The 24,386-nt window shown below is 63.4% G+C and overlaps 1 protein-coding gene across 12 annotated transcripts in view; it reads left to right on the plus strand.

Moving 5' to 3' along the window:
* Iqsec1 (IQ motif and Sec7 domain ArfGEF 1) overlaps nt 1-24,386 on the plus strand; it is a 297,078-nt gene that overhangs the window by 174,700 nt on the left and 97,992 nt on the right. For 7 of the 12 annotated variants that reach the window (XM_047534518.1, XM_047534512.1, XM_047534520.1 and 4 more), the window contains exon 3: nt 2,868-2,912. The exons of 2 other annotated variants lie outside the window; for them this stretch is intronic. In XM_047534518.1, coding sequence (XP_047390474.1) covers nt 2,868-2,912 — 45 coding nt within the window. Of the gene's footprint in view, nt 1-2,867; nt 2,913-6,340; nt 6,900-18,214; nt 18,617-23,496; nt 23,581-24,386 lie in introns of those variants that run through there. 3 more of the 12 variants (XM_047534515.1, XM_047534516.1, XM_047534529.1) reach the window with 3 other exon arrangements.

The following is a 24,386-nucleotide window of genomic DNA, read 5'->3' on the forward strand; positions in this document are numbered from 1 at the left end:
AGACTTTGGGGGTCTAGAACTGGGGTTTGAGCCCAGCGGTGGGTTCCACACGCAGATATGCTTGCGAGGGGCCTTTGCAGCCTGGCCTGTGCCCGTCCCTGGCCATACGGAGCCCAGCTGAGCCCGTGAGGCAGGAGGGCACAGAGTGGGCGGTGACCCTGTGGTGGCCGAGGTGGCAGGCCACTGGCACCCAGGGATCGGCCCAAGGAGGGTCTCCGTGCGGCCCACCCTAGCTGGGCTCTCTGGAGGGTCACTAGACATGGGGCAACCAACCGTGAGTGGCTGAGGCCACCAAGGAGTCCCCAGGGCGGGGCGGGGACGCAGGTGGGGAGAAGCGAGGTGCCTCGGCAGGCCCAGCACCCGCCATGGGGGGTCACGCTGTGTCCACGCTGCAGGCCAGTGAGGCCGTGTCACTGTGAGGGCACAGTGGACAGGAGGGGCATCGTGACCACAGATCCCCATCGTCACTCACGGACCTCAGCGAGGTTCTTTCTGGGTGGAACTGGCCGTCCAGCATGGTGGAGTGTCCCTGTACCCTGCTGGGGACCGGGGGAGGGTCCCTGTACTTCCTGCTGTTTAGGAACTGCTCAAACCATGTTTGGTGTTATGAGGGGAGTGGGGGACAGAAGACAGAGGAGAAGGACGCAGGAAGGAAGGAGGGTCCTCGGGTAGCCGGGTGAAGTAGGCTGTCAGCGGAGGCGGCACGTAGGAGTTGACGTCTGCGCAGGGTTTTGCAGGGTGAGTAGGAGTTTGCTCTGGGTGTGGAGATGGGGGATGGGATGGGGCTTTACCCACGGCCCCAGGAGCCTCGCCTTCAGCATCTGTGAAGGGGGTGGGACTCCAGGGGTCTCCTAAGGTTCAGGCCAGGGTCAGGGTCAGACGCGAAGGATTTGGAAGAAGCTCCTACCACCCGGGTGGCTTCGGCTACGGGCCAGCATGTCCGTGTCTTGGGGTGATATGACCAGTGCAGGTCGGGAGCTGCAGGTGGCGGGGTGGCTGGGTGACCCGTGCTGTGGCGTCTCAGGGGGGACACCTCGATGTTGTCCTGCATGGACTTGCCAACGCGGAGCCCTCCAGCCGGGGACTGATAGCTCCTCACTGAGAGCCACTGAGCCCCTGGCCCGGGGAGGGGCTGTCCTCTGTGTCCCCAGCCGGGACTGGAGGAGGTGGCCCTGGGCTGGAGTCTCCTTGGGGACGGCACCTGGAGCCAGGGTGGCACGAGGGACTCTCATCTGCCGCCCGGGGAGAGAGGGTCGGGGAGGGGATCCCGCCCGAGCCCCAGTGCAGGACAGGAGCTCCAACGGCGCCGCGTGGGCTCCATCTCCAGCCCCCAGTGACCAGGCCTGGATCCACGGGGGTGAGGGGACCTCAGGGAGAAGGGGCGCAGGGGACGCTGGAGCCGAGAGGAGGCCGTCCATACCGAAGCCAGGGTGGCCTTGGGTGTGGACTAAGGGCATGTCTCCGGGACGCGTCTGCTGTCCTCCAGGTGTCCCCAGAGGGGCAGGGACAGGGCTCAGCCACGGGAAGTCACCCGGGCCTCAAAGATGCAGGACACGGGCATGCGACCAGGCAGAGTGAAGTGGGTTCCTGCGTCCTCTTTGTGTGTGTAATGTGTCCTCTTAGCTCTCCGTGACAGCAGGGTGCACTCTGAGACGTCACACACGGAGTGGGACTCCCCATCCTTGTGGTGGGACAGGACATGCAGTTTCCCTGGTCGTGTGTCCATATGTGAACAGGAAAGTTCTGTCCCCTCCATTCCACTGTCTTTCCCGTGCCCATCCCCCTCCCTGGCCCTTCGTCCCCTTTGTCTCATCCACTGAACTTCTGTTCTCCTCCCCCTCATTGTGGGTCGGCATCCGCATATCAGGGACAACATTCGGCCTTTGGTATTTTGGGATTGGCTTATCTCGCTTAGCATGACAGCCTCCAGCTCCATCCGTTCACCAGCAAATGCCGCCATTTCATTCTTCTTGATGGCTGAGTAATATTCCACTGTGGATTTGTACCACCGCTTCTTGATCCCGTCGTGTGCTGCAGGGCGCCCAGGTTGGTTCTGCAGCTTACAGATTCCCATTTCCTGAGCCCTCCTGGATGCATGAGTCACCCCCTGGAGGGTCCACTGCTGCTGTTCCCTTTTACAGACGAGGAAACTGAGGTTCTGTCAGGTGAAGGGATCGGCTCCAGCTCTGGTCTATTCCGGGGTGAAGCCAGAATTTGGTCCCGAGTGACCGCCTTCCCCGCCACTCCCCGTCACCCCAGCCAAAACTCCATCAAAGAAACGAAACTGGACCCAGGCTCTGGGCCCAGATCCAGAGCTGGACACGGAGTCTCTGGGCAGGGGACCAGGCTCCTGGGCTCCCTGGCAGGGAGGCTGGTGGGGCCGAGGCCTGTGGGCCTTTAAGGGTTCTTGGCACAGCCTGTGGGGAAGGAGCGCGGGGGTCTCTGGTCAGATGTACCCCAGCTGAAGTCCCAGCCAAGGGTGGGGACGGAGCTCCATGGTCAGGTGCTTGTGGGAGGCCCTGGGTTCCATCCGCAGCCCTGCAAATAATAATAATAGCAATAATAATGATGAATTAAAATGAAATGGCATTAAATAAAGTCTGCCCCAGTCCTGGGAGCTCCCTGGCCGTGCCCTGGGGCGTCCTCTCCCGGAGCCCCAGCCCCAGCCTCCCCAGCTGGACTTGACCTTGGCCGGGCCCTCGGTGGCCGGAGACCCATTGGAGCGAGGAAAGCACATGGATTCTTGGAGGCGCTCGCTGGGCGGAGGTGGCGGGCGTGGGGACACTCCTGAGCTCCCCTGCTCCCCCGGGGGCCTGAGTGGCAGGACCCCCGCCCCGTGCGTAACCCTGTCTCCCTTTTGCACCCAGGAGCTCGCTGGAGACCGGAAGCAGCCTCTCCACCGACCGGTACAGGTACTGTCTCCGCGGGCTCCGCGAGGGCACCGGGCGGGCCCCCCAGGCAGCCAGGCGGAAGGAGCGCTGCTCTTTGACCCCAGAGCCCCCCAAGACCAGGGGTGCCGCTGCTGGGTCTCCCAGGGGGTGACTAGCACGTGCGAGGCCCTGGGTTCCGTCACCAACACCCCAGGAGCAAAGCCAAAGGACCAAAAGGGATGAAATGACATGTCCCCTGAGGACTGGTGGCCTCCCACGTTGGGGCGCAACCAAAGATCAGGCTGCAGCCAAAGGGCCCCTGAGGACCAGGCCGTCCCCATGGCAGCGGGGTCCCAACGCGGGCGGGAAGCCAAGGTCGCCTGGGTCTGCAGCCCCTGCGGGTGGACCCCGGGGCCTGAGGCGCGTGGCCTCCGTGCGTCCTCCTGACGTCCTGGACGGAGCTGGTCTGTTCCTCCCGGGAAGGACTCGCGCCTGCGCAGTGGAGGCAGCGTCCCTGGGTCTGCGCCCGCGGGGTCCTGGAAGCGCGTGGCTTAGGGACTGTGTCCCACGTGGCCACGCAGACGGGCTCTGCACTGGGCACCGGGCCAGGAGGGGACCTGCTCCCTCTTGGAAGGGCAGGATGGAGCGTCCCCAGGAAAACACAGGCCGTGGGGACCTGGGAAGGGCAGGGGTGACCGGGCGCCAGGGAAGGAGGTTCAGAGCCCAGCCCCAGTGCCCACAGCAGGGCCGCTCCACCTGCCTGACCCCCGGCGCGCTGGACAGGCACCCTGATGGGGGCCAGGCAGGGAAGGTTCTGGAATGAGAGCGGAGTGGACGGGGCTCTGTGGGGCTGGCTGACCCCGCCCAGCCCTTTTTATAGTTTATTTAGAGACAGGGTCTCCCTGAGTTGCTGAGGGCCTCGCCAAGTGACTGTGGCTGGCCTCCAACTGGCGATCCTCCTGCCTCAGCCTCCCCGGCCTCTGGGATGACGCGTGCGCCACCACACCTGGCAGAAATTAACTTTTCATATGTTGGTGATAAGGACTAGGAAGGGAAATAAGTTGGCGGGAAAGGAACAGAGTGTTGGAAGGACAGCGAGGAGAGGCCTCTCTGAGGACATGCCGTGTAACGAGAGCCTAGTAGGAAAGGAGGGTCAAGAGCCTCGTGGGACCAAGCAGTGCAAAGGCCCTGAGGGAGAGCACGCAGGGCACATTTGTAGAACAGCAAGGAGGCAGGTGCTCCGTGGGTTCTGCCCCCTCTGTCATCTTGCAGAGATGTGGAGCGTGCTCCTGCGTCCTCGTAGCGGCTCTGCACAGGTGGAGCCGGCTCGGTGCTCCCATTTCACAGATGGGAAAACTGACACCTGCAACCTAGAAGGCGCGTTGGTGCCAGACCCAGGACTCGGCCCCCAGGAGCCCCCTCTGGCTCCCCAGGGCCCCTTGGAGGCCGCCTGGTGAAGGTGCCCGGGGCCAGGCCCGCTCCACCCCCACAGAGCGTCTGGAGGCCCTGCAGCCTGGGAACTCAGAAACAAAGGTCCCAGCCAGTAATTGGTGCCTTTCAAAGGCACAGCCGGCTTCCTCTGCCACAGGCGTGAGCGGAAAGCTGATGTCCTTGTCCCGGGGGCGGGGCGGGGCGAGCGGCGGGGCGAGCGGCGGGGCGGGGCGAGGGGCGGGGCGAGCGGCGGGGTGAGGGGCGGGGCGGGGTGAGGGGCGGGGCGGGGCGAGCGGCGGGGCGAGCAGCGGGCTGAGGGGCGGGGCGGGGCGAGCGGCTGGGTGAGGGGCGGGGCGAGCCGGCGGGGTGAGGGGCGGGGCGGGGCGAGGGGCGGGGCGAGCAGCGGGCTGAGGGGCGGGGAGAGCGGCGAGGGGCGGGGCGAGGGGCGGGGCGAGGGGCGGGGCGGCCGGCCCTGCCCGCACCACCTTGGCCGGCAGGCGCCTCGCCCTCTGCAGGCGCTGTCTTCTTGCCACCGGTCTGCTCTCTGTCCCCTTGTCAAGTGGGGCTGCCCCCGCCTCCCTCCCACCCCACTGCCGCGTCGCGAGGTCTCGAGGTCGCAGCCTCTCCAGACCCGATTTCCCGGCCTCCACCCCACCCCCATGTGACACCCAAACCTTTCTACTGACTTTGCCAGGTGTCCCCAGTGGTAGGGCACTGTGACGAAAGTCACCTCCGGCTGGGAACCGGCCTTCTAGAAGCAGTAAGTTTGCAGACGACAGGTTGAGGAAAGGCTCTCCAAAGAGGCAGGCGAGCGAGCTGTGGCTGGCATGGAGTGGGGTCAGGCCCCTGGGTCCCCCACCCTGGCTCTGGCAGCTGGAAGCCTCGCTCAGGACACTTAGAACACTTTGGTGGCCTGAACCTGATGGCCTGTGACGTCACTTCCTCCTGGCTGGGGTCCCCAGAGCTCCCTGTGCTCCTCTCTAGGGACGGGGTCTTCTCTGAGCCTCTGTCTCCTCATCTGCCAAGGAGCAGAAGGATCGGGAGGCCTCCTGTGGGAATGAAAGGTGTCAGTGGGGTCAGTAGGCCCGAAGCGGCCAGCGTGGCGTGCTTGGTGCTCAAAGGCCCTTTGTGTCTTCCGCCGACCGTGACTGAGTGGCCACCCTGGACTGGGCCGGGCACTGGGGAGTGGATGCAGTCTGTCCTGCAGTGGCCTCTACTTTGGATAAGCAGGGTCATTCCAGAGTGTCCAGTGGAGGACATCAAGCAGCGTGTGGACTGGGGGCTGGGCCGCGTAGCTGAGCATCAGGGAGGCCTGGCGGTCAGCAGAGGCCTGGTCATGGTACCTGGCGAGCCACTGCGTCGGCACTTTAGCCTTAGTTCTTTTTTGGGTTTTTTTGGTCCCAGGAGTGCTTAACCCCTGAGCCACCTCCCCAGCCCTTTTTCTATTTTATTTAGAGACAGGGCCTCGCTGAGTTGCTCAGGGCCTTGCTAAGTGGCTGAGGCTGGCCTCCACCTTGCGATCCTCCTGCCTCAGCCTCCCGAGCTGCTGGGATGTCAGGCACGTGCCAGGGCACCTGGCGTGGCCTCTATTCTGAGAGCAGCCGGAGGACCCTGTGAGGGTCACTTTAAGTTCCCTGGTGACTGGGGTGTGGGAACGGCCACCAGGCAGTGAAGGAAGAGCCAGGGAGCAGCCCAAAGGGCAGCGGGGGAGGGAGGCTGGACCCCGGGATCATCCTCAGATCCGCCAGGCCCCCGAGTCCACCTGGAGGCCTGGGCGACAGTGCCCCTGGCTGGCCCTGGCCCCTCCCCCCGGCACCCCCCCCCACCTCCTTAGTGACGGGAGTCCCGTCCCGGCAGCCAATCAGCAGCTGTCATCACGGTTCCATTTTAGATTCTATCAATGTGTCCCCGTTGCCCTGGCAACCGTGGTGGCGCTGGGCGGCCCTGTCCGTCTTTCTTCCCTGCCTTTCGGAGGGAGCTGCCCCTCCGCAGGCACCATGTGGCTCTGTGGTAAGTGTCCCCTGGCGCAGGCCAGACCCGGATCCCGCCGAACGTGAGCGTAACCGGTCCGGCCCGGGGAGGCCGGCGTCGGTCTCTGTCTCAACTCTTCCCCTGGGACGTCCCTGTCCCGGCCACTCCAGGACAGGCAGGTGCCCGCCCAGCCCTGGGACCCGGCCGGGAAAACAGACTCTCAGAGCTGCCGCCCACCCTCGGGCGCCCCCGGCATGGCGGGCCGGGGACCCCCAGAGCGCAGCCCAGCCCCAGCCTGCCCCGGGGACCCCACGGCAGCCCCCAGAAGCACCGGCCGCCAGAGCCCGCGGGACCCCGCGCCTGGCGGGGCCCGAGCGTGAGGCCGCTTTGTGTGGCGCTCTTTGTATTGGAGGCGGGGACTGTGCCGCCCGCGGGGCCGGGCCAGGCCGTGTGAGCCGGTCGCCCTGGTGGCCCGTCCTCCCTCCCGCCGGCCCCGTGTCTCTGCGGAGGCGCCTCGGCCGTGCGTCCGGCTGGAGACCCAGAAGTGACCATGCTCAAGTTCAAAGCCTTCTGCCTGGAGTACGGGCAGATCCTGTGCCTGCAGCCGCTGCACGGGGCCTACAAAAGGTAAGCCCACCCTCCGCAGCCCGGCCGCGGGAAGTTCACCCCGAGTCTGCCCACCCGCCCGGCTGCCTCCTCTGGGCGCAGGTCCCTGCTGCTGGCCAGGGGCGGCTGTGGCACTTGACACGGTTCTTGTCCACCCTCTCTCTCCCATCCTGAAACGGGACGTGGTCCCCTGGGTTGCTCGGTGGCCAAGGGCTGAGTGTCCCTGCCTCCCGCTGCTGGGGTCAGTCTGAGAGCCGAGAGCAGGGCTCCTGAGCAGTGCTGACCCCACAGGAGGGCAGTCAGGCAGGTGCAGAGGTCCCTGGCCCCTCTAGCCTGGTGGCCGCTGTGGATCTCAGGTTTGGGAAGACAGACTCAGGGGAAGCCCAGCCTGGGGGTGAGAAGACCAAAGTTCAGCTTTCTTCCCTTGCTGTGTGACCTTGGGCAGGTCAATGTCCCTCTCTGAACCTCAGTTGCCCGACTGATTTGGACCGGATGACCCGTAGCGGGACTTGAGGGTTGTTCCCTGAAGTGACGAGGGGCTACCCATGGCACAAGCCCTGGTGTTCACGTACGTGACCTTGAGTGTATGCGTGTGTGTCCACAGGCCCCGCTTGGTCAAGAAAAGCCCTTGCCCAGGCCAGTAGGACAGCACCGCCCAGCCGAGGCCATTGTCGCCTTTAAGGGCATGTCATTAAAGAATTTGAGGCGGAAATTTCTGCGGCTCTTCTGGGGGAAGGCGTTTTTCCCAATTTCACACCCTGTGAGGTCCGCAGCCATTAGCATTCGGGCGACTCCGGGAAAGCGTGGGAGCTTTTCTGTCCTCTTCCAGGGGACTTTCTCCCAAGAGGGGGACGCCGAGGGTCGCACGGTAGCCGTAGAAAGGAAGTCCCCGCTCTTGGGTGGGTGCCAGAGACAGAGAGGCCCAGCTTGCATCTGATTAGCTCCAGCCCCGGCCAAGCCAAGCGGGGCTCACACATCCGGGCACGGAGCTGGGGACGCGCCGCGGGATCTGAACTCAGGCCTCTTTTGTGCTGAGACGGAATCTCCCCCGAGGGTCCACAGCGTGGGGCCATGCAGATGCCAAGGTCCTGGGGCACGCAGGACCCCCAGGGTCAGCCAGACAAGGCACGAGTCAAAGACTTGGCCCAGGAGCTCAGCTGGGTTCAGGTGGGGAAGATGGGCAGAGAGGAAGTGGGGCACAAGGACAGGAAGTCAGGTGGCTTAGGTGGTAACCAGATCCACGGAGCTGGGAAGGGGTGCTTGCCAGGGCTGGGCTTTGTCGTGCCGTCCGTGGGGAGTCCATGGAGGGTCTTAGTGGACCACAAGCTGAGAGTCACATTCTGGGGGTCCCGTGATCCAAGGCCTGGCTCAGCCTCCAGGCAGAACAGAGCCAGCCTCCTCTTCCCACCCACTGTGGGGGTTTCTTATTCCAAGTTCCCACTGTGGCCCAGACACTTGGGACCTGGGACACGCCCAGCCTACCGAGGGAAAAGACCCACCAACAAGTCTCAGTAGTCACAGATGGGGCACAGATAGAGGTGGCTCCCGGGAGCCAGCTGCATGAGGGAGGCCGTCTGGGAGAAATCAAAGAGGGCTTCCTGCAGGAGGCAGTGGTGCCTGGGTAGAGGGGCTGGATTTTTCCAGACTGAAGGGTGGAAGTGATCCGATTACCAAAGTCATGGAGGAAGACCGAGCCTGGCGTGGGTTTAGAACTGGTCCAAGGTGAGGCCGAAGTGTCAGGGATGGAGGCTAAAAAAGAAGGCAGACCCCTGAGCACCTGCTACACGCAAGACTGTTCTCAGCCGGGTGCGGGGACGCACGCCTGTCATCCCAGGAGGCTGAGGCAGGAGGATCGCAAGTTGGAGGCCAGCCTCAGTCACTCAGCGAGTCCCTAAGCAACTCAGCGGGACCCTGTCTCTAAATAAAATATAAAAAGGGCTGGGGAGGTGGCTCAGGGGTTAAGCACCCCTGGGTTCAATCCCTGGGACCAAGAAAGAAAGAAAAAAAGACTGTTCTAGGCACCAACCCTATGACACAGGATGTGACTGTCCCATTTCCCAGGTGAAGAAACTGAGGCACTAACTTGCCCTCAGTCCCCCCGCCAGTCCCCGGTGCTGCCGGGAGTTCACGGTCCTCTTGTTGGGAAGGTCACACGCTGCCTGGCCAGGCGCTCTGGAAGTGGCACGCTCCAGGCTGGGTTCCGCGTCCCTTCCATCCATATTTGTCCCCACTGTGGGCGCGTCCACTGGAGGGCAGGAACTCGGTGCCAGACCTCCCGCTGGCAGGGAGCTTAGAAAAGGCCCCGTCCCGCTGAGCCTGCTGGGTGCTCTGTCCCCTGGGCCAAGGAGGAGGCCAGGCCCCCCTGTGGCTCTGGGGGGTCCGGGGGCAGCGCGGGGAGCGCACTGAAGGCCCCGCACTGGGCAGGGGTCACTGGCCACGCAGGTGCCCTGGCAGGAAGGCTCCGGGAGGGCGACCCAGCCCTTGGCCTGATGTCACATTCTGCTCTTTAAGACGGCGACCCGAACTCAGGGGAGTGTGTGGAAGGGTGTTTGGCAGAGGAGGCTGAGCAGCCACTTCTAAACGGAGGGTGTGCCGGGCGCCCGAAGCCGGTAATTATTCCTCATTAATGATCTTAAATTAATCTAGAATCATCCCGGGGCTCCGGGACCGGGGGCGGCGCTGAGCCGCAGACTGAAACCAGAGCACGCTCGCAGGCTGCCTCTGCCTTCCGCCCCGGTGCAGGGCCGTCGGGGGGCCCTTGTGTGCTCTGGGGGGACAGAGTCCTCTCCCAGGTCCCCCAAACCCGACGGATGGCTGGAAGCTTTCATTAATGAAGTAGACCAGACGCAAGGGAGTATGGCGCTTCCGAAATTGACGTCCGAAGTGGTAGCGGGTCCCCAGCCCTGATCCCCGAAGCCGAACCCGGGCACACCCAAAAGGGTCTGGTGTTTATATTTCCCCAGGCGTATTTTTGTAACTTTGCTAATGCAAATGGTCGTGTCATATGTTTCATAAAACTTTAGATGCGCAGATGGCGATCTGCAACTGTTAAAAAGCTGTGGTAGAGTACAAATAACGTAAAATCTACAGTTTTGTGAAGCACAGTGGAGCACACCTGTCATTTTAGTGACTCGGGAGGCTGAGGCAGGAGGTTGGCAAGTTGGAGGCCAGCCTCAGCCACTTAGCAAGGCCCTAAGCAACTCATTGAGACCCTGTCTCTAAATAAAATAGAAAAAGGGCTGGGGATGTGGCTGAGGCTGAGCCCCCAGTTTCAACCCCGCGTACCAAAAAATGGGGGATAGGGGTGGGCGGGGAGGAGGCTCAGCAGGAAGCTGGAGAAGCGGGTAAGGACCTGGGCAGCGTGGGCTGCTTGGTGCCCCCAGGCTGGGCTCCCAGCTGCCAATCAGTCTTGGCACCGCCCCTCAAGCTGGCCTGTCTCAGGACAGAGCTGGATTGGTGGAGGTCAGGTCAGGCCCCGCCCCTTGGCCTTGATGGGCCCTCCCTGGGTGGGGTGGGAAGCAGGGGGGCGTCTCCAGGGACCCCTTGGCTTCCAGCAGGGACAGACACAGGCAGGCTTCCAAACTTCCCGGTCACCAGCCCTGCGCTCTGGATGGGAAAGGCCATTCCCTGGGGGGACGTGGGAGTAAGGAGCCTGTGTTCCGGACAGGACAGGATGGCCGACGTCCCTGTGACCATGTCCTTCTATTTCAGGCATTTTGGCCAGACCGGAGCGAGGCCCTGGAGTGGGTGGGAGTGAGAAATGCACCAGAGGGTCCAAGTGACCCGTTGCTAGGGACTTGGGGAAGTTCCTCTTCAGCACCGTAAACAGTGAAGCACAAAGAAGCAAGCATCCGGGTCCCGCGCTGTGCCACTCACCTATCATACCAGCAGCTTGGGAGGCTGAGGCAGGAGGATCACGAGTTGGAGGCCAGCCTCAGCCACTTAGTGAGGCCCTAAGCAACTCAGCGAGTCCCTGCCTCTAATTAAAACATAAAAAGGGCTGGAGAGGTGGCTCAGGGGTTAAGCGCCCCTGCGTTCAATCCCTGAGAGCCCAGCGCAGCCCAAGTTTAGAGGCAGGACCTGAAGCCCGAGGGTGGGCAGGGGCAGCCTGGCCTCCATCAGCAGCTCCTAACCCAGAGGGCATTTCAAGCCGACCTCAGGGCCAAGTGGGCTCCAGGCCAGGCCAGCTTTCATCTTGGCCTTTCTCCGCTGGTGACCCTCTTTCTGTGTCAACCACAGTTGTCTAGTGGGGCGGGGACAGTGGAGGTGGATTCTTGGAGACCCGACCCAGGAGAACCCTCTTGCCGGGTGCGGCTGGTGCTGGCTTCTCACTGACCCACACCCGTGGCCTTTGATGACTGCTGAACCTAGAGGCCAGATGCAGCCATCCCGGTGACTGTGGGCGCTTCTGTCGCTTCTTGGCAGCCATCTGCTGGACGGGTCAGCCAGCCCGGGGAAGGTCATGCCAACCCAGGAGCCTCCAAATCCCCAGAAAGGCAGGGGCCTGGGTCTGAGCGCTCAGGAGCAGAGTCCCCCCTCCTGCCAGGGCTTGCCAGGGCTCCGCTGGTATTCCCCCAAATGTCCTAAGTTGACGTCCTCACCCACCACTCCCTCAGAGGGTGGCCTGATTTGGAAATCACATCTTGGGTAAATGAGATGATTAGGGTGGGGTCTAATCCATCTGGCTGATGTCTTTACAAGACAAGGAACTTGGGGCCCATTTTATGTGTCCATTCTACGTGTCCCCTGGACTGAGCCATAGAGGGCCCAGAGACTTGATGAGACATTATCCTGTGAATGTCTGTGAGGGTCTTCCTGGATGAAAAGAACTTTGGGTCAGTAGATTGAATAACAGATCATCCTCCATGGTGTTGGTGGGCCTCATCCAAACAGTTGAAGGCCCCATGACAGATCGTCCTCTGTGCTGTGGGTGGGCCTCATCCAGTCCCTTGAAGGCCTGAGTAGAACCAAGAGACCCAGGAAGGACTCTTCTTCCATGAGAGTCCTGGAGGTAACACATCAGGCAGGCAGGGTCCTTCTGCCTTCAGACTTGAACAGAGAGGTTCGCTTTTCCCGGGTCTCCAGCATGAAGCCTTCAGACCAAAATGACTCCATCAGTTCTCCTGGGCCTCCAGCCGACTGCCGATCTTGGGACTTGTCAGCCTCTGGAGTCACATAGGCTATTTCCCTTTCTCTCTCTCTCTCTCTGTTTTTCTCACACACATACACATGTATGCATAAGTGTGTGTGTGTGTGTGTGTGTGTGGGGACACCGTTTCCCTGGGGACTCCTTGAACTTCCAGTCTCCAGAACTATGAGAAAATAAATTTCTGTTGTTTAAGCCACAAATCTGCGGTCCTTCGCTGTAGTCTAGTCTATTTCATGTTGGTCTAACAAAAATACCTGAGACTGGATAATTTGCAAAAAACAGATTTCTTTCTTTTTTTCTTTTTCTTTTCGATACCGGGGATTGAACCCCTAGGGGTGCCTAACCACTGAGCTACATCCCAGTCCTTTTTAGTTTTTTATTTAGAGACAGGATCTCACTGAGTTGCTCAGGGCCTTGCCATGTGACTGAGGCTGGCCTCCACCTTGCGATCCTCCTGCCTCAGCCTCCCCAGCCACTGGGATCACAGGTGTGCACTATGCACCCAGCTGGAGATTCATTTCTTGGGTTCCGGAAACAGCAAGTCCAAGATCAAGGGGACGGCATGTGACAAGGGCCTTCCTGCTGTGTCATGGCGGCAGAAGGCAGAGGGAGAGCGCTTGGGGTGGGGGACACCAACAGACCCGCCGTCCTGAGGGCAGAGCCCTCCGACCTAAAACCCTCTTCAAGGGCGGTTGGGTTGGGGATTACGCTTCCAGCGCAGGAACTTGGGGGTCCCATTCAGCCCTGGCAAACCAGTCCACGACCCCTCTGTCTTCACCCGCCAGGGGACAAGGACCCCTCCGTGGCTCCCGCGAGACCCTGCGGAGCAGAACGTGCCCACGCGCTCTGTGCTCTCTGCCGATGCCGCGTGGCTGCCGTTGGCTCGTGAAGCGTCGGCTCGGGCACAGAATGTAGAGGGATGCCAAGCAGCCCCACCGATCAAGTAAACAAAATGTCATATTTCAAAATAAACACAGGCTGTGGCGCGTCCTGCAAGCCTGCTTTGTTATGCAGTGGGACCAGCCGTTTCCCAAGGGCTGCAGTTTCCAGGCCGGAGGCTCCTGGGTGCCCGCAGGGCTGGCGGATGAGGCCTAGGGAGTGACAGGCAGGGGGGACTTCGATCCCAGGGGTGCTTAGCCACGGAGCCACCTCCCCAGCCCTTTTTCTATTGTATTTAGAGACAGGGTCTCGCTGAGTTGCTCAGGGTCTCGCTGAGTGGTTGAGGCTGGCCTCCACCTTGCGATCCTCCTGCCCCAGCCTCCCGAGCTGCCGGGATGACAGGTGTGTGTCCCCACAGTTTGGCTTTATTAACATCCGCTCTGTTGGAAGCAGCGGAGGCTGCTTTGGTGGGGCGTCCAGACGAGCACACCTTTCTCTTGGCCCATCAGGTGCCGACATGGCTGCAGGTCGCTGGCCCTCGCATCCTGCGGGATGGGCCGGCGGAAGACAGCTCTGGGTGGCTTGGGGTCCCCCGCCAGCCCTGGGCTTCCTGCTCGCAGGGGGCGGCCCCGGGCACGCGTCTCCCTCTGGACATCCACACGCCCCACTGGGGGTCCAGGGCCTCCTGGCTGCCTGGACTCCGCGTCAAGGTCCCAACTTGGAGCTGGCGCTGGGCTGGTGCGGGGACGTCCTCGTTGGTGGCACAGACCCTGTGAGGTGGCAGGGCCTTGGGAAGGGTGACCTCCTCCAAACGCACGCCCACCAGAAGGTGTGCTGGCGTGTGCGAGCGCGTGTCCACACCTGAGCGCGGGCACAGGAACAAAGCTGACGAGACGGGGGCTGCGTCCGCGGGGACTCTGGGTGGCGGGTGCCTGGGAGCTCCTTGGACCTCCTCGCGTCCCCCGTGAATCTGAAATGCCAACTTTGAAACAGAGCCCCGCGTGCGGCTGAGGGCGGGTCCCCGTCCTCGGGCCCCAGCCTCTCCTGCAACCCTCCCTGGGGCCTCAGCTGCAGGGCCACCTCCAGTGACAGCTTCCTGTCCTCGGAAAGCCTCTGTCTTTCGTCCCCTGATTCCGAGACTCGGCTGGTCTCGGTCAAGGTCACTCCCGCCCCGCATCCCCTGGCGCTCTCTCTGCCCGGCCCACAGAAAGCGCTCGGTAAATGTCCACCAGCAACGGAAAGACCAGCAGATCCTAAAGCCAGAGTCCTCTCCTTCCTGGCTCCCCCGCCACGGACTTGCCCCACTGCGAACCTCAGTCTCTTCTTCTGTACCCAGGTCGTGTGATGTAGAAAATCCCAAACGGCTCCAGAGGCTGAGTCCCTCTCGGCTACAGGACGGAGGCAGGTAGGAGCCCAGGAGCTCAGCTGGGGTGAACCTGTCCCATGCCCCCAAGGATCCTCCTCTTCACTTTCTGTCCCAGGAGAAACAGAGGCTGACAAAATGCTCAGCGCTCCTGTGAAGGTGGTCCACTGTGAGCACGGGCTCTCTCCTCCCCCCAGGGGCTGCTGTGTCACAGCCGGGCCAGCGTCTTTGGCAGGAAACAGTATCTGCGTGACACCGAGCAACTTTGCTGCCTTGTTTTCGTGGTTACCTTGCTTTTCCATCGAGGGGAGTGATATAAAGTTTCCTTTTAAACGAAATGTATTCAAGCATGATTGCCAGGTAGCTGACGGGTTTGTGCCCTGCTTTTAACTTTTTATGGCTGGAAATTTGAAACATACTCAGAGGGGACTGTCTGGGGAAGGGGAACCTTCAGAGCCGCACAGTAGATCATGTGTCTGCTGAGCCTGCCCGTCGCCCAGCATGGCTGACTTCCTTGCCCACGCTGCGGTGTTTTTGTTTTTCTTTGGTCCCAGGGATGGACCCCAGGGGTGCTTCACCCCTGTGCCGCATCCCCAGCCCGTTTTACGTTTTATTTAAAGACAGGATCTGGCTAAGTTGCTCAGGGTCTTGCCAAGTGACTGAGGCTGGCCTCCACCTTGCGATCCTCCTGCCTCGGCCTCCTGAGGCTGTAATACAGGCATGGGCCACCTGGGATTCTTATTCCTGTTTGGCAGAGGGACAGAAAGATGGGGAACTCATATGGGGACAGGGGAGTCCAAGGTGAATAAGGAGTCTACCCCGTCCACCAGGAGAAGCCACTGTAGGACGGGTGTGATAAGGAAGTTGGCATTCAGGAAAACGGACCCTCTGTTTCCTCATTCGTGAGATGGGGAGACAGACCCAGAGCTGTGGCTCTTGGCGCAGCATCTGCGGGGCCCTGGGCTCCATGCCAAGCGCCGCCCAGGGGCGGATCCTGAGAGTCCTCAGGGCTGGTGGGGACCCCAGAGCAGCCAGGCCGCCCCAGTGGAAAACGCGACTCTGTGACAGCTTCTCTTGCCAGGGTCCCGGCCACGGCGGATGGGCTCATGTAGGGGACACTGAGCTTCCTGCTCCGGGGCCTTGGAGTCCTCTGCGCTCAGACTCCGCTGGAGCCCCCAGGCTGAGGCCGGGACTGGGGAGGATCAGGCCCTGCCCCGCGGGATCTTGGGAACGCGCTCGTCCAGCGCCTTGGTCTCCCCACCTGTAAAGGGGGAACTTGGTCACCAGCAGCAGCAAGGACCTGAGGCCCGGCCCTCAGGGCTCGGCGACAGGGCTCACCAGGGACTCTGGTCCACGGCTTTCTTCCCAGCCCTACCCGAGACTCCTCCAGGCCAGGGTTCTCTCCTCCTGTCCAGCAGTTGCCTGCCCCACCGGTGCCCGTCACCAAGTGGGCCCGGAGGGCGCACGTGACAAGCACTTGGCCCGGCTGGGTGAGAAGTGTCCCCAGCGCTGGATCCAGGCCAGAGTCTCTGTCCCAGGGCTGAGCGGCAGCCTGGCTCTAGAGGCCCCGGGGCAGCGCACGCTGGTGACGGGCAGGGCAGGTCCCTAGCGCGGGCGGGGACCCGGGGTGCGGGGGTGGAGACAAGGGACTCACAGAGCAGGACGGAGTGGGTGATGGCTGATTAGTGGACAGATGGGGGGATGGACGGACAGACTGGCGGATGGATGGATGGATGGATGGATGGACAGACTGATGGATAGATGGATGGACAGATGGATGGATGGACGGACAGACAGACAAATGGGTGGATGGATGGATAGACGATGGATGGATGGGTGGATGGACAGACTGACGGATGGATGGATGGACGGACAGACTGGCAGATAGATGTATGGATGAGATGGAGAGACTGACGGATGGATGGATGGATGGATGGATGGACAGACTGATGGATAGATGGATGGACAGATGGATGAATGGACGGACAGACAGACAAATGGGTGGATGGATGGATAGACGATGGATGGATGGGTGGATGGACAGACTGACGGATGGATGGACGGACAGATGAATGGTGGATGGATGGATGGATGGACGGATGAATGGATGGATGGATGGACAGACTGATGGATGGATGGATGGACGTGGATGGATGGATGGATGGATGGACGGACAGACTGACGGATAGATGGATGGACGGACAGATGAATGGTGGATGGATGGATGGACGGATGGACGGATGAATGGATGGATGGATGGATGGATGGACGGACAGACTGACGGATGGATGGATGGACGTATGGATGGAGAGACTGACGGATGGATGGATGGATGGATGGATGGACAGACTGATGGATAGATGGATGGACAGATGGATGGATGGATGGACGGACGGACAGACAAATGGGTGGATGGATGGATAGACGATGGATGGATGGGTGGATGGACAGACTGACGGATGGATGGACAGACAGATGAATGGTGGGTGGATGGATAGATGATGGATGGATGGGTGGGTGGATGGACAGACGGGTGGGGTGCTGGAAGGCGGGAGGTGGGGGGTGGACAGGGCTGGCAGGGCTGACGGAGGGGCGCAGGGCTGCTCTGTGTGTGGAGGCTGACTGGGTGCTGAGGCTGCGGCCAGCACGTGGCCAGCTGGTGGCGGTGGTGTGACGCGGGCATGCGCGGGGGAGACCTGTAAAGAAAGGCTCTGCCACCCACAGAAGGTCCCCAGGACACGTCTCCTCTGGGGACATTTTAGACAAGCCTGCAGGGGGACCTTACCAGATGCCTGAGAAGGAGGTCAAGCCAGGGTGAGGGGACAGGCCATTTCGTCCAGGGAGACCTCCCCTCGGTCAGTGGGGTCCCCTGAGGGCCTGGGTGGCCTTGAAGGGCGGTGAAGACTGGTCCCCAGGGTGTGCAGGAGCCCCTTCCGCCTGCGGTCAGTGGAGCGGGCTCGTGGCGTCTTGGGGGAATCAGCCCCCGAGCCCCGGGGAGGCCCGGCCTTTCCAGAACCCTCTCTTGCTTCCTTGGCGGGGGACAGACAAGCCTGCCGCTGCTCACCTCTGCCCGAGTGAGGCTGGAATCTGACAGCAGGGGACCTAGAGCCTGGGCCTGCGTGCAGGCAGGTGGCAGTCCTCCGAGCTGGCCAGGGTTCCTGGGTGGAGAGGAGCCCGGTGTCCCCTGGGTGGGACAGCTGTGCGTGGTGCCAAGGGCCCCGCCACCTGCCTTCTGGGGAGCTCCCTGGGGCCGTGGGTGGGGAGAAGTGGGTTGTGTGGGCCTGAGTCACTGTCCCCAGGGGCTCTGCCTGGGAAGCCCCAGCTTCCTGCCCTGGGCTGGGCCTGGGAGCAGCTGTCCTGGGTGGAGGCTGCTCTGACCAGCCTCCCTGCCTCCCTCAGCCGCCCCCGGGGCTGAGCCCGTCAGTGCCCCCCTAGAGAGGCTGGCGTGTGCTCTGTCCCTCAGGCCGCCTCTCCTGGACCTGGTCCCCCGCACCGCTCCCCAGGTCTGGGCCTCTGTGTCCCCACCTGTGAGATGGAGCCACAGGGAGGACAGGGCGACCGAGCGCCAGCCCCGCCAACTGCGCCCAGGGCCCCTGACCCCACCTTGACCAGAGAGAGGGGCAGCTTGGGTTGGAGAGGGACCTGCGGTCACCAGAGGCTCAGAGCCAAGTGACACGGCCAGGACCCCTCTTGAGCCGCGTGGAGACCCCAGGGGCGCGGAGTCTGTGGCCGCCGCCTGCGCCCCGCCAGCCTGGCAGGGCCGCCCTGGCTCGTCCCCGTCTGGGCCAGGTCTCCGGGTGGGCGGGCCTGGCCTGGGGCGGGTGTTGGGTTCAGGCCTCTGGGGACGCGGGAGGATGTGGTCCCGCCCTCGCCCGCCTCCCCGCCCGGCCGTCCCTCTCCAGCCCCGCGATCCCCGCACCGCGGACGCCCCTGGCCCGTCCCGCCCCGGCTGGTGACTCACGGCTCCCCTGGCCCGCGGCCACCGTCTCCTGGCAGGCGGCGGGTGCAAGGTTGCGCCGGAGCCACGGGGCCTGGGGCGCCAGGGACGCTCGCCGGGAGGGCGGAGAGCAGATGGACGCGGCCGGCGCTGGCCGGGGACAGCAGAGCTGGTGGCCGGGACCTGCCCTGGCCTGAGAGAGCCAGGACCCTCCGGCTCTGGGACCTTTTGTTTCTTCTTCCCACCATGAAGAAGGAGGTGACCTGAGAGCTGGAGAGGGGAGCCAGGCCGGGAGGGCAGCGGCCGCGGCCCCTGGGCCCCCCTCTCCCCACCACGCCAGGAATGAAGGGCGGTGGCCGCGCCGTGTGGAGCCTCATGTGGAAGTACTGCATCTCCGTGAGGACCCTCAGGTACCCCGGGGTCCTGCGTGTGGGGCTGGCTCCGCCGCCTCCTGGGTTTAGGTGGCTGTGCGAGTCTCAGGAGGGAGCAGAGGTGGAGCGCAGGAAAGGCTGCACCCAGCGCCCGTGGGAGAAACGGAGGGAGGAGGGTGGAAGGGGGGCGAGGGAGCGTGCTGGCTTCGGCTGGGGTCCCGCGTGGCCCCTGGGCCAGTACAGCGTCCGCGGGTCCCCAGCATTGGGTACACGGCTCGTCGACCCTCAGCAGCCGGCTCCGTTGTGTGACTTTGGCCCTGCCTCCTCACCTCTCTGAGTTTGTCGGGCACCATTGAAATGGGGCTCACACTCCTCCCTTCAGCCCACAGCCTGGTGACCCCTTGCGACCGTGGACACGGTCATCAGTGCTGAGAGCTCCGGCCTAACCAGGCACCGGGCTGCTGGGGCTTAAGGCTGCTGGTGAATTCGCTGTGCCTCTCTGGCCGGAGACGCCCCTGCAGAGGCTCTGAAGGCCCGTATGAGCATTTCAAGGAGGCGATGCGTACAAAGAACAGGACCTGGCACCTCCATGCTGTCCTCCCCCGGCCTCCTCCTCGGGGGCTGCCCGACCCCTGCCCGGGCCTGGGAGGGAGTGGGCGGGGAGGGCGGAGCTGCCGGAGGAGGATTCGAACCAGAGAGCAGGAGGCCAGGGGGCCTCAGGCAAGGCGGGGCCGCCTCCTCTGGAGAGGGCCCCGCCCCCTTATTTGCATACGGGCGGCTCTCAGGCCACGCCTGGAACAGTTCTGTCTTATAGATGCCCCCAGGGCATGCTGGTCCTTAGGGGCCTGTGTTTCAGAGGTGAGGGATTGAAGGGTGTCCTTGCTTTCCACGTCTAGTCTCCGCACACAAACCTCCCTCCCTCCCCTCTTTCCTTCTTCCTCCTGTCTCTCCTGTTTTCCTTCTTTTCTTCCTTCCTTTTCAAAATGTATGTGACAGCCTACAGGAAATACCTACTATAAAATGATTAATGAAACATCAGGTTGGGTGCGGGTCAGGAGGCTGAGGCAGGAGGATCGCAAGGTGGAGGCCAGCCTCAGCCACTTAGTGAGACCCTGAGCTACTCAGTGAGATCCTGTCTCTAAATAAAGTATAAAAAGGGCTGGGATGTGACTCAGGGGTGAAGCACCCCTGGGTTCAATCCCCAATACCAAAAAAAAAAAAAAAAAAAAAATTGGGATCAGGAAAAGCACAATTCAGAATAGGATGTCATGACCCAGGGTAAAATAATGATAATAACTGATGATGATACTCATAACAATAATTATGGTGATGGTGATGGTGGTGATAGACTACAGATGTGCCGGGTCCTGAGGTCTTTCTGTTGAGGTAAAGATCATTGAGTTTCCTGGTAGCCAAAGGGAAAGGGGAAATCCAGCCACAGGCTCCACTGTCCCTCTAATAAGAACCGTAATCTCAGGGGCCACTGTTGTTTCTGATGTGAGCTGGGAGTGCGGGGGCCCAGGGACGGTGAGCCTCAGGTCTGGGGGAACGGATAGAGCCAGGGCTGTGTTCTTTAGGACGGGGATGCTGGCGGGCTGAGGGGTGGAGGGGCCGAGCTCAGCGCTGCGCTGAGTCAGTGGGATGGAGCTCCTCGCATGGATGACTGGGGGGCCCGGCCAGCAGGGGGTGAGTCCCAGTGCTTTGGAAAGAGCCTGACGCTGGTTTTCCCAGTGACCACGGCTGGATTTTCCTGCATCTCATTCCCTCCGGAGGTTTCCGGGGTTTGGCTGCTCTGCAAACCTCAGGGCAGCGGGCCCAGCCCGGGGAGGCCCCGCCACGACTGGCGGGGTGGAAGCCCTGACCGCTTCCCAGCGCCGGATGGGCCCCGATGGTCTCGGAGAAGGCGCCTGTGGAGCCCGGCAGAGCAGCTGCCTCCCTGTGCCTCAGTCTCCCCATCCGTCCAATGGGCAGAACTAGGGCCACCCACCCGGCCGGGCTGTGCAGCGGAGCCCCTGGGTGTCCACGGCCGGGGTGGCCAGGAAGTGGGCCAGCCGGCGAGGGTGGGGGTGCGGAAGCCCCGCAGGGGGCTCTCACCTGCCACCTGGGCAGCTGGGGCGGGCGTGGCCCCGTCATTTACCAAACCCCCACTTAGCGCCCTAAATGCCAGGTGTCTGCGCTGGGCTGGGGCAGCCGGGTCTCCCTGGGCTCCAGGAGCCCTGCGTCTGGACCTGCGCTGCTTTCCTGGGGTCCCCGCCCCGAGGACGAGGGCCACCCCTGCAGACAGACGGAGCCAGCCCTGAGCGGCACCCGCCGCCCCCGCGGCCGGGGGACCTGAATCAGCAGATCTGCAGCCGCGGCGGAGCTGGCGGCCACGGGGACAGCCCGGGTTGCTCGGGGACGGCACATAGTTTCCCTCTTGCGTCTTCAGATTCCCGTGGCGTCTGGAAAAGAGGAGGTGAGCGCCGAGCCCGCTGGCCAGCCAGCCCTGCCCCTGCCCGAGGCCCCGGGCTCTGGGACGCTGGCTTGGGGCCTGTCCCTGAGCGGGACCCCGCGGCCCAGGGCCACCTCCTGAACGCGCCAGCCAGCCCGGTAGGTGGCGAGCGGTGTGCTCAGGCAGGTGGCTCGGCCTCTCTGGGCCCGTGGGCTCCCACAGGGGGCTGAGCTGCCACCTGCCCCGTCCCTTTTCTCCGCCAGAGTGTCAGCGTGGGGGTTGGGACAGGGACAGAGCCAAGAAAGGGACTTGGGAGCGGCCGGCCTGAGGCCAAAGCCTGGCTCAGCCCCTCTCTCTCGCAGATGCCACCCGTGGGGTCGAGTGACACGGTGCGCAGCAGCCTGCCCCGGCTGGTGCAGGTGCCACGTGTGCCTTGGCCGTCGACGTCACGGGCGGCCAGGAAGGTCCGGGCCCCTCCCCCACGGTGGCCACATCTGGACCGCGGGGCTGGGGAGCAGCTGGCAGCCCGGCTCCGAGAGCTTCCGCGGGGGCTTCAGGGACCGTCCGCCACCTGGTGCCCCACAGCGGGGGGCTCGCAGGGGACACCGCCTGGAACCGGGGCGCACTCCCCAGCCTCAGGGACCCCGGGGGCTCTGAGTCGGAGCCCCTCCCGCCCAGGGACACCCCTCCCCCACACGGGCCCAGCCCTGCGCTGGGCGGCCACCTCCTCTGCCCCTGCCCTGGACTCCCTAAAGCGAAGCCACCCCACTTGTCCCCCTGGGCTGCCCTGTCCCCCGTGGGCAGAGCCGAGAGCTGAGTGGAGGAGGGACAGGGGACTTGTGGTCCGGGCACTGTCCACACACGCTCGATTCTCTCTCCTGGTCACACGCGCCCCTCAGCCTGGGAGCGTCACCTCCTCCCCTTCCCGTGCTGCTCCTCGGCCGCTGGGCTTCTCCGTGGAGGCCGAGTGAGGGGCAGAGGCCTCCGTGTCTGTCTGCCACCAAGGCCAGGTGTGGGGGACGTCCTCACAGGCAGCACCCACCCCGTGGGGGCCGCCGCCCCACTGTGCAGAGGGACCCTGCTTCCTGCCCACAGCAGGGTCCTCGGTCAGGTGACTAACGCAGGGTGCGGCCCTCTCTCAGAGAATCGCAGACGACGGGGACACCATCACCCCAGCGCACGGGGAAGAACTTCGCCTCGGTGTCACAGGTCCTTGGCTGAGCACCTACTGTGTACTGGCCTCACGTGCAGCGCCCTGTGCATGTGGCCCTGAGGAAGGAGGGTGGGCAGAGCTTCCCGTTCAGGCGGGAGAGAAAAGAGGCACAGAAAACAGACAGGCGAACAGGGCCTCAGGCAGGGCTCAGTGCCAAGAAGAAGATTAAAAGGTTGGGGACAGGTCAAGGACTGCGGTGCACGCCGGCAATCCCAGGACTTGGGAGGCTGAGGAAGGAGGATCGTGAGTTTGAGGCCAGCCTCGGCAACTCAGCCACACCCTGTCTCAAAATAAAAAATAAATAAATACGAAGGGCTGAGGATGTGGCTCAGGGGCAGAGCCCCCTGGGTTCAACCCCGCCTCCCCACAAAAATGGAAGAGAAGAGCCAACTGTCTAAAGAGACGGCAGCCACAGGCGGGGGTGAGCGGGAGGGAGGAGCCATCCAAGCACAGGCCCAGCCGGTGCAAAGGCCCTGAGGTCGGGGCGGGCCTGGAGCTGTGGAACGATATTGCTGCTGAGGAGGTCGGGAGATCGGGGTAGGGAGGCTGGGCATGGTGTCCTCACCGGAGCTGCTGAGGGCATGACAGCGTGGCAGGGAGGGCCGGGGACTCGGGGAGGGTGTGACAGATGGAAGGTGGTGGCCAGTTGTGAAGATGGACAGCTGAAGGGCCTTAGTGGGAACTGGGACAGGGACCAGGTGACTCCCTTATGGGGCCTAAGAAGGGAGCCTGGGCTGTCTGGGGACAGTGGGGACGGCGCTCTCCAGGTGCTGGGGTCTGGGGCGGCTGAGGCCTGGAGACCCCAGAGCGCCTCTTGGCCAGCAGGAGACCAGGCTGGCCACCCTGCCCTGTCCCCGCCGCCCCGGGTCCCCGTGGCCCTGTAGCTGCTGTCGACATAAGTAGGGCGCCTCTCTTGGGGGCCACCTGTCCTGCCGCCTTTGTCCTGCAGGCCCCGCGGGCCCCGAGTCAGGAGGCAGTGGCCAGGTGGCCGGAGCCCAGCTGGGGCCGCGCTCCCTACAAAGCCGCTCGTCCGAAACTCGAGTGGCCCCGAAACGCGATCGGCCCGGGGTGGCCGCGGAGGCCCTGCATTATTCATGGCCGGCCTGTCCAGCGAGGCCACTGGCACCGGCCAGGCCTTGCAGGAGCCCGCGGGGCCGGGCGGGGCCGTGAGGGCAGCCTGGCGGGCGAGGACCGGGTGCCCGGCACCCTGACCCGGGTGTGGCTTCCTGGATGCCGCCGAGCTGGGAGGAAGTCGGGCGACGTCACAGGCCGGGACCTGCCGTGGGGAGGACCTGCGTCCCCAGGGGCTGAGCAGGCGGCCAGGCTCCCGGAGACCTCCGTCCCCTCCCCTTGGACACTGTGAGTACCACCCTGCTGGCCGGGGACTCAGTGACAGGTGGCCGTCGGGGCGCCTGCTGGGGTCAAGGCCGCGGGACTGCGGTGGGGTTTTTCTCTGTTTCTTGGAGCTATTTTCGGCCACCTGTGGCTCCGCCGGGTGGCGCACAGGCCTGCGGGGACCCTGGGCCCCCAGGTGTCCCCTCCGCGGCCGGGAAGGGCAGCCCCGGACTGCCTGGTGGACCGTGTCCCCCACCGCCAACGGCTGCCTGCTCTGTACCCCTCAGAGCCTAAACTTGGGGGAACTCAGGGCAGAGGGACGGGGAAGCTTCGTCAGGCCCCTTCCCCCTCTGGCAATGGCCGGTGCGCGCGCCCCACCCCGCCGTCAGGAGCCAGCTGACCGCTGACAACGGCAGCTTCTTTCGTTTCTTTCTGAAATGATCCCGTCCCCAGGGCCGAGAGGGGACGGTTCCCAAGTGGCGCTGGGCCCTGGGCAGCACCAGAGGGAGGAGACGGGTGAGGCAGGTTGGGTGTGGGAGTAGGGACAGGTCACAGAGAGGTTGCCTTCCCGGGTCGGGTCTGGGGAACAGCCGGGAGGGGTGAGCCACCTTCAGGAAGGGCTAGATCAAGGGGTGCAAATCAGCGGATCGGGACTTTCTGCTCTCGTCGGCCGGGTTGACTTTGAAGCAGGTGCTTCCCGCGTGAGCCTTCCTGACTCTGTACCTGGCACGTAGTGAAGGCTCAGAAAGCACCTCGGCTCGGTCGTCACCAGTCCTGTGACAGGCTAGCCGCAGGAGCCAGGCTGCGGTGAGCAATATGTTGTTTCTGTC

The sequence above is a fragment of the Sciurus carolinensis genome, chromosome 19, assembly GCF_902686445.1.
Source record: "Sciurus carolinensis chromosome 19, mSciCar1.2, whole genome shotgun sequence".
Classification (NCBI taxonomy): Eukaryota; Metazoa; Chordata; class Mammalia; order Rodentia; family Sciuridae; genus Sciurus; species Sciurus carolinensis.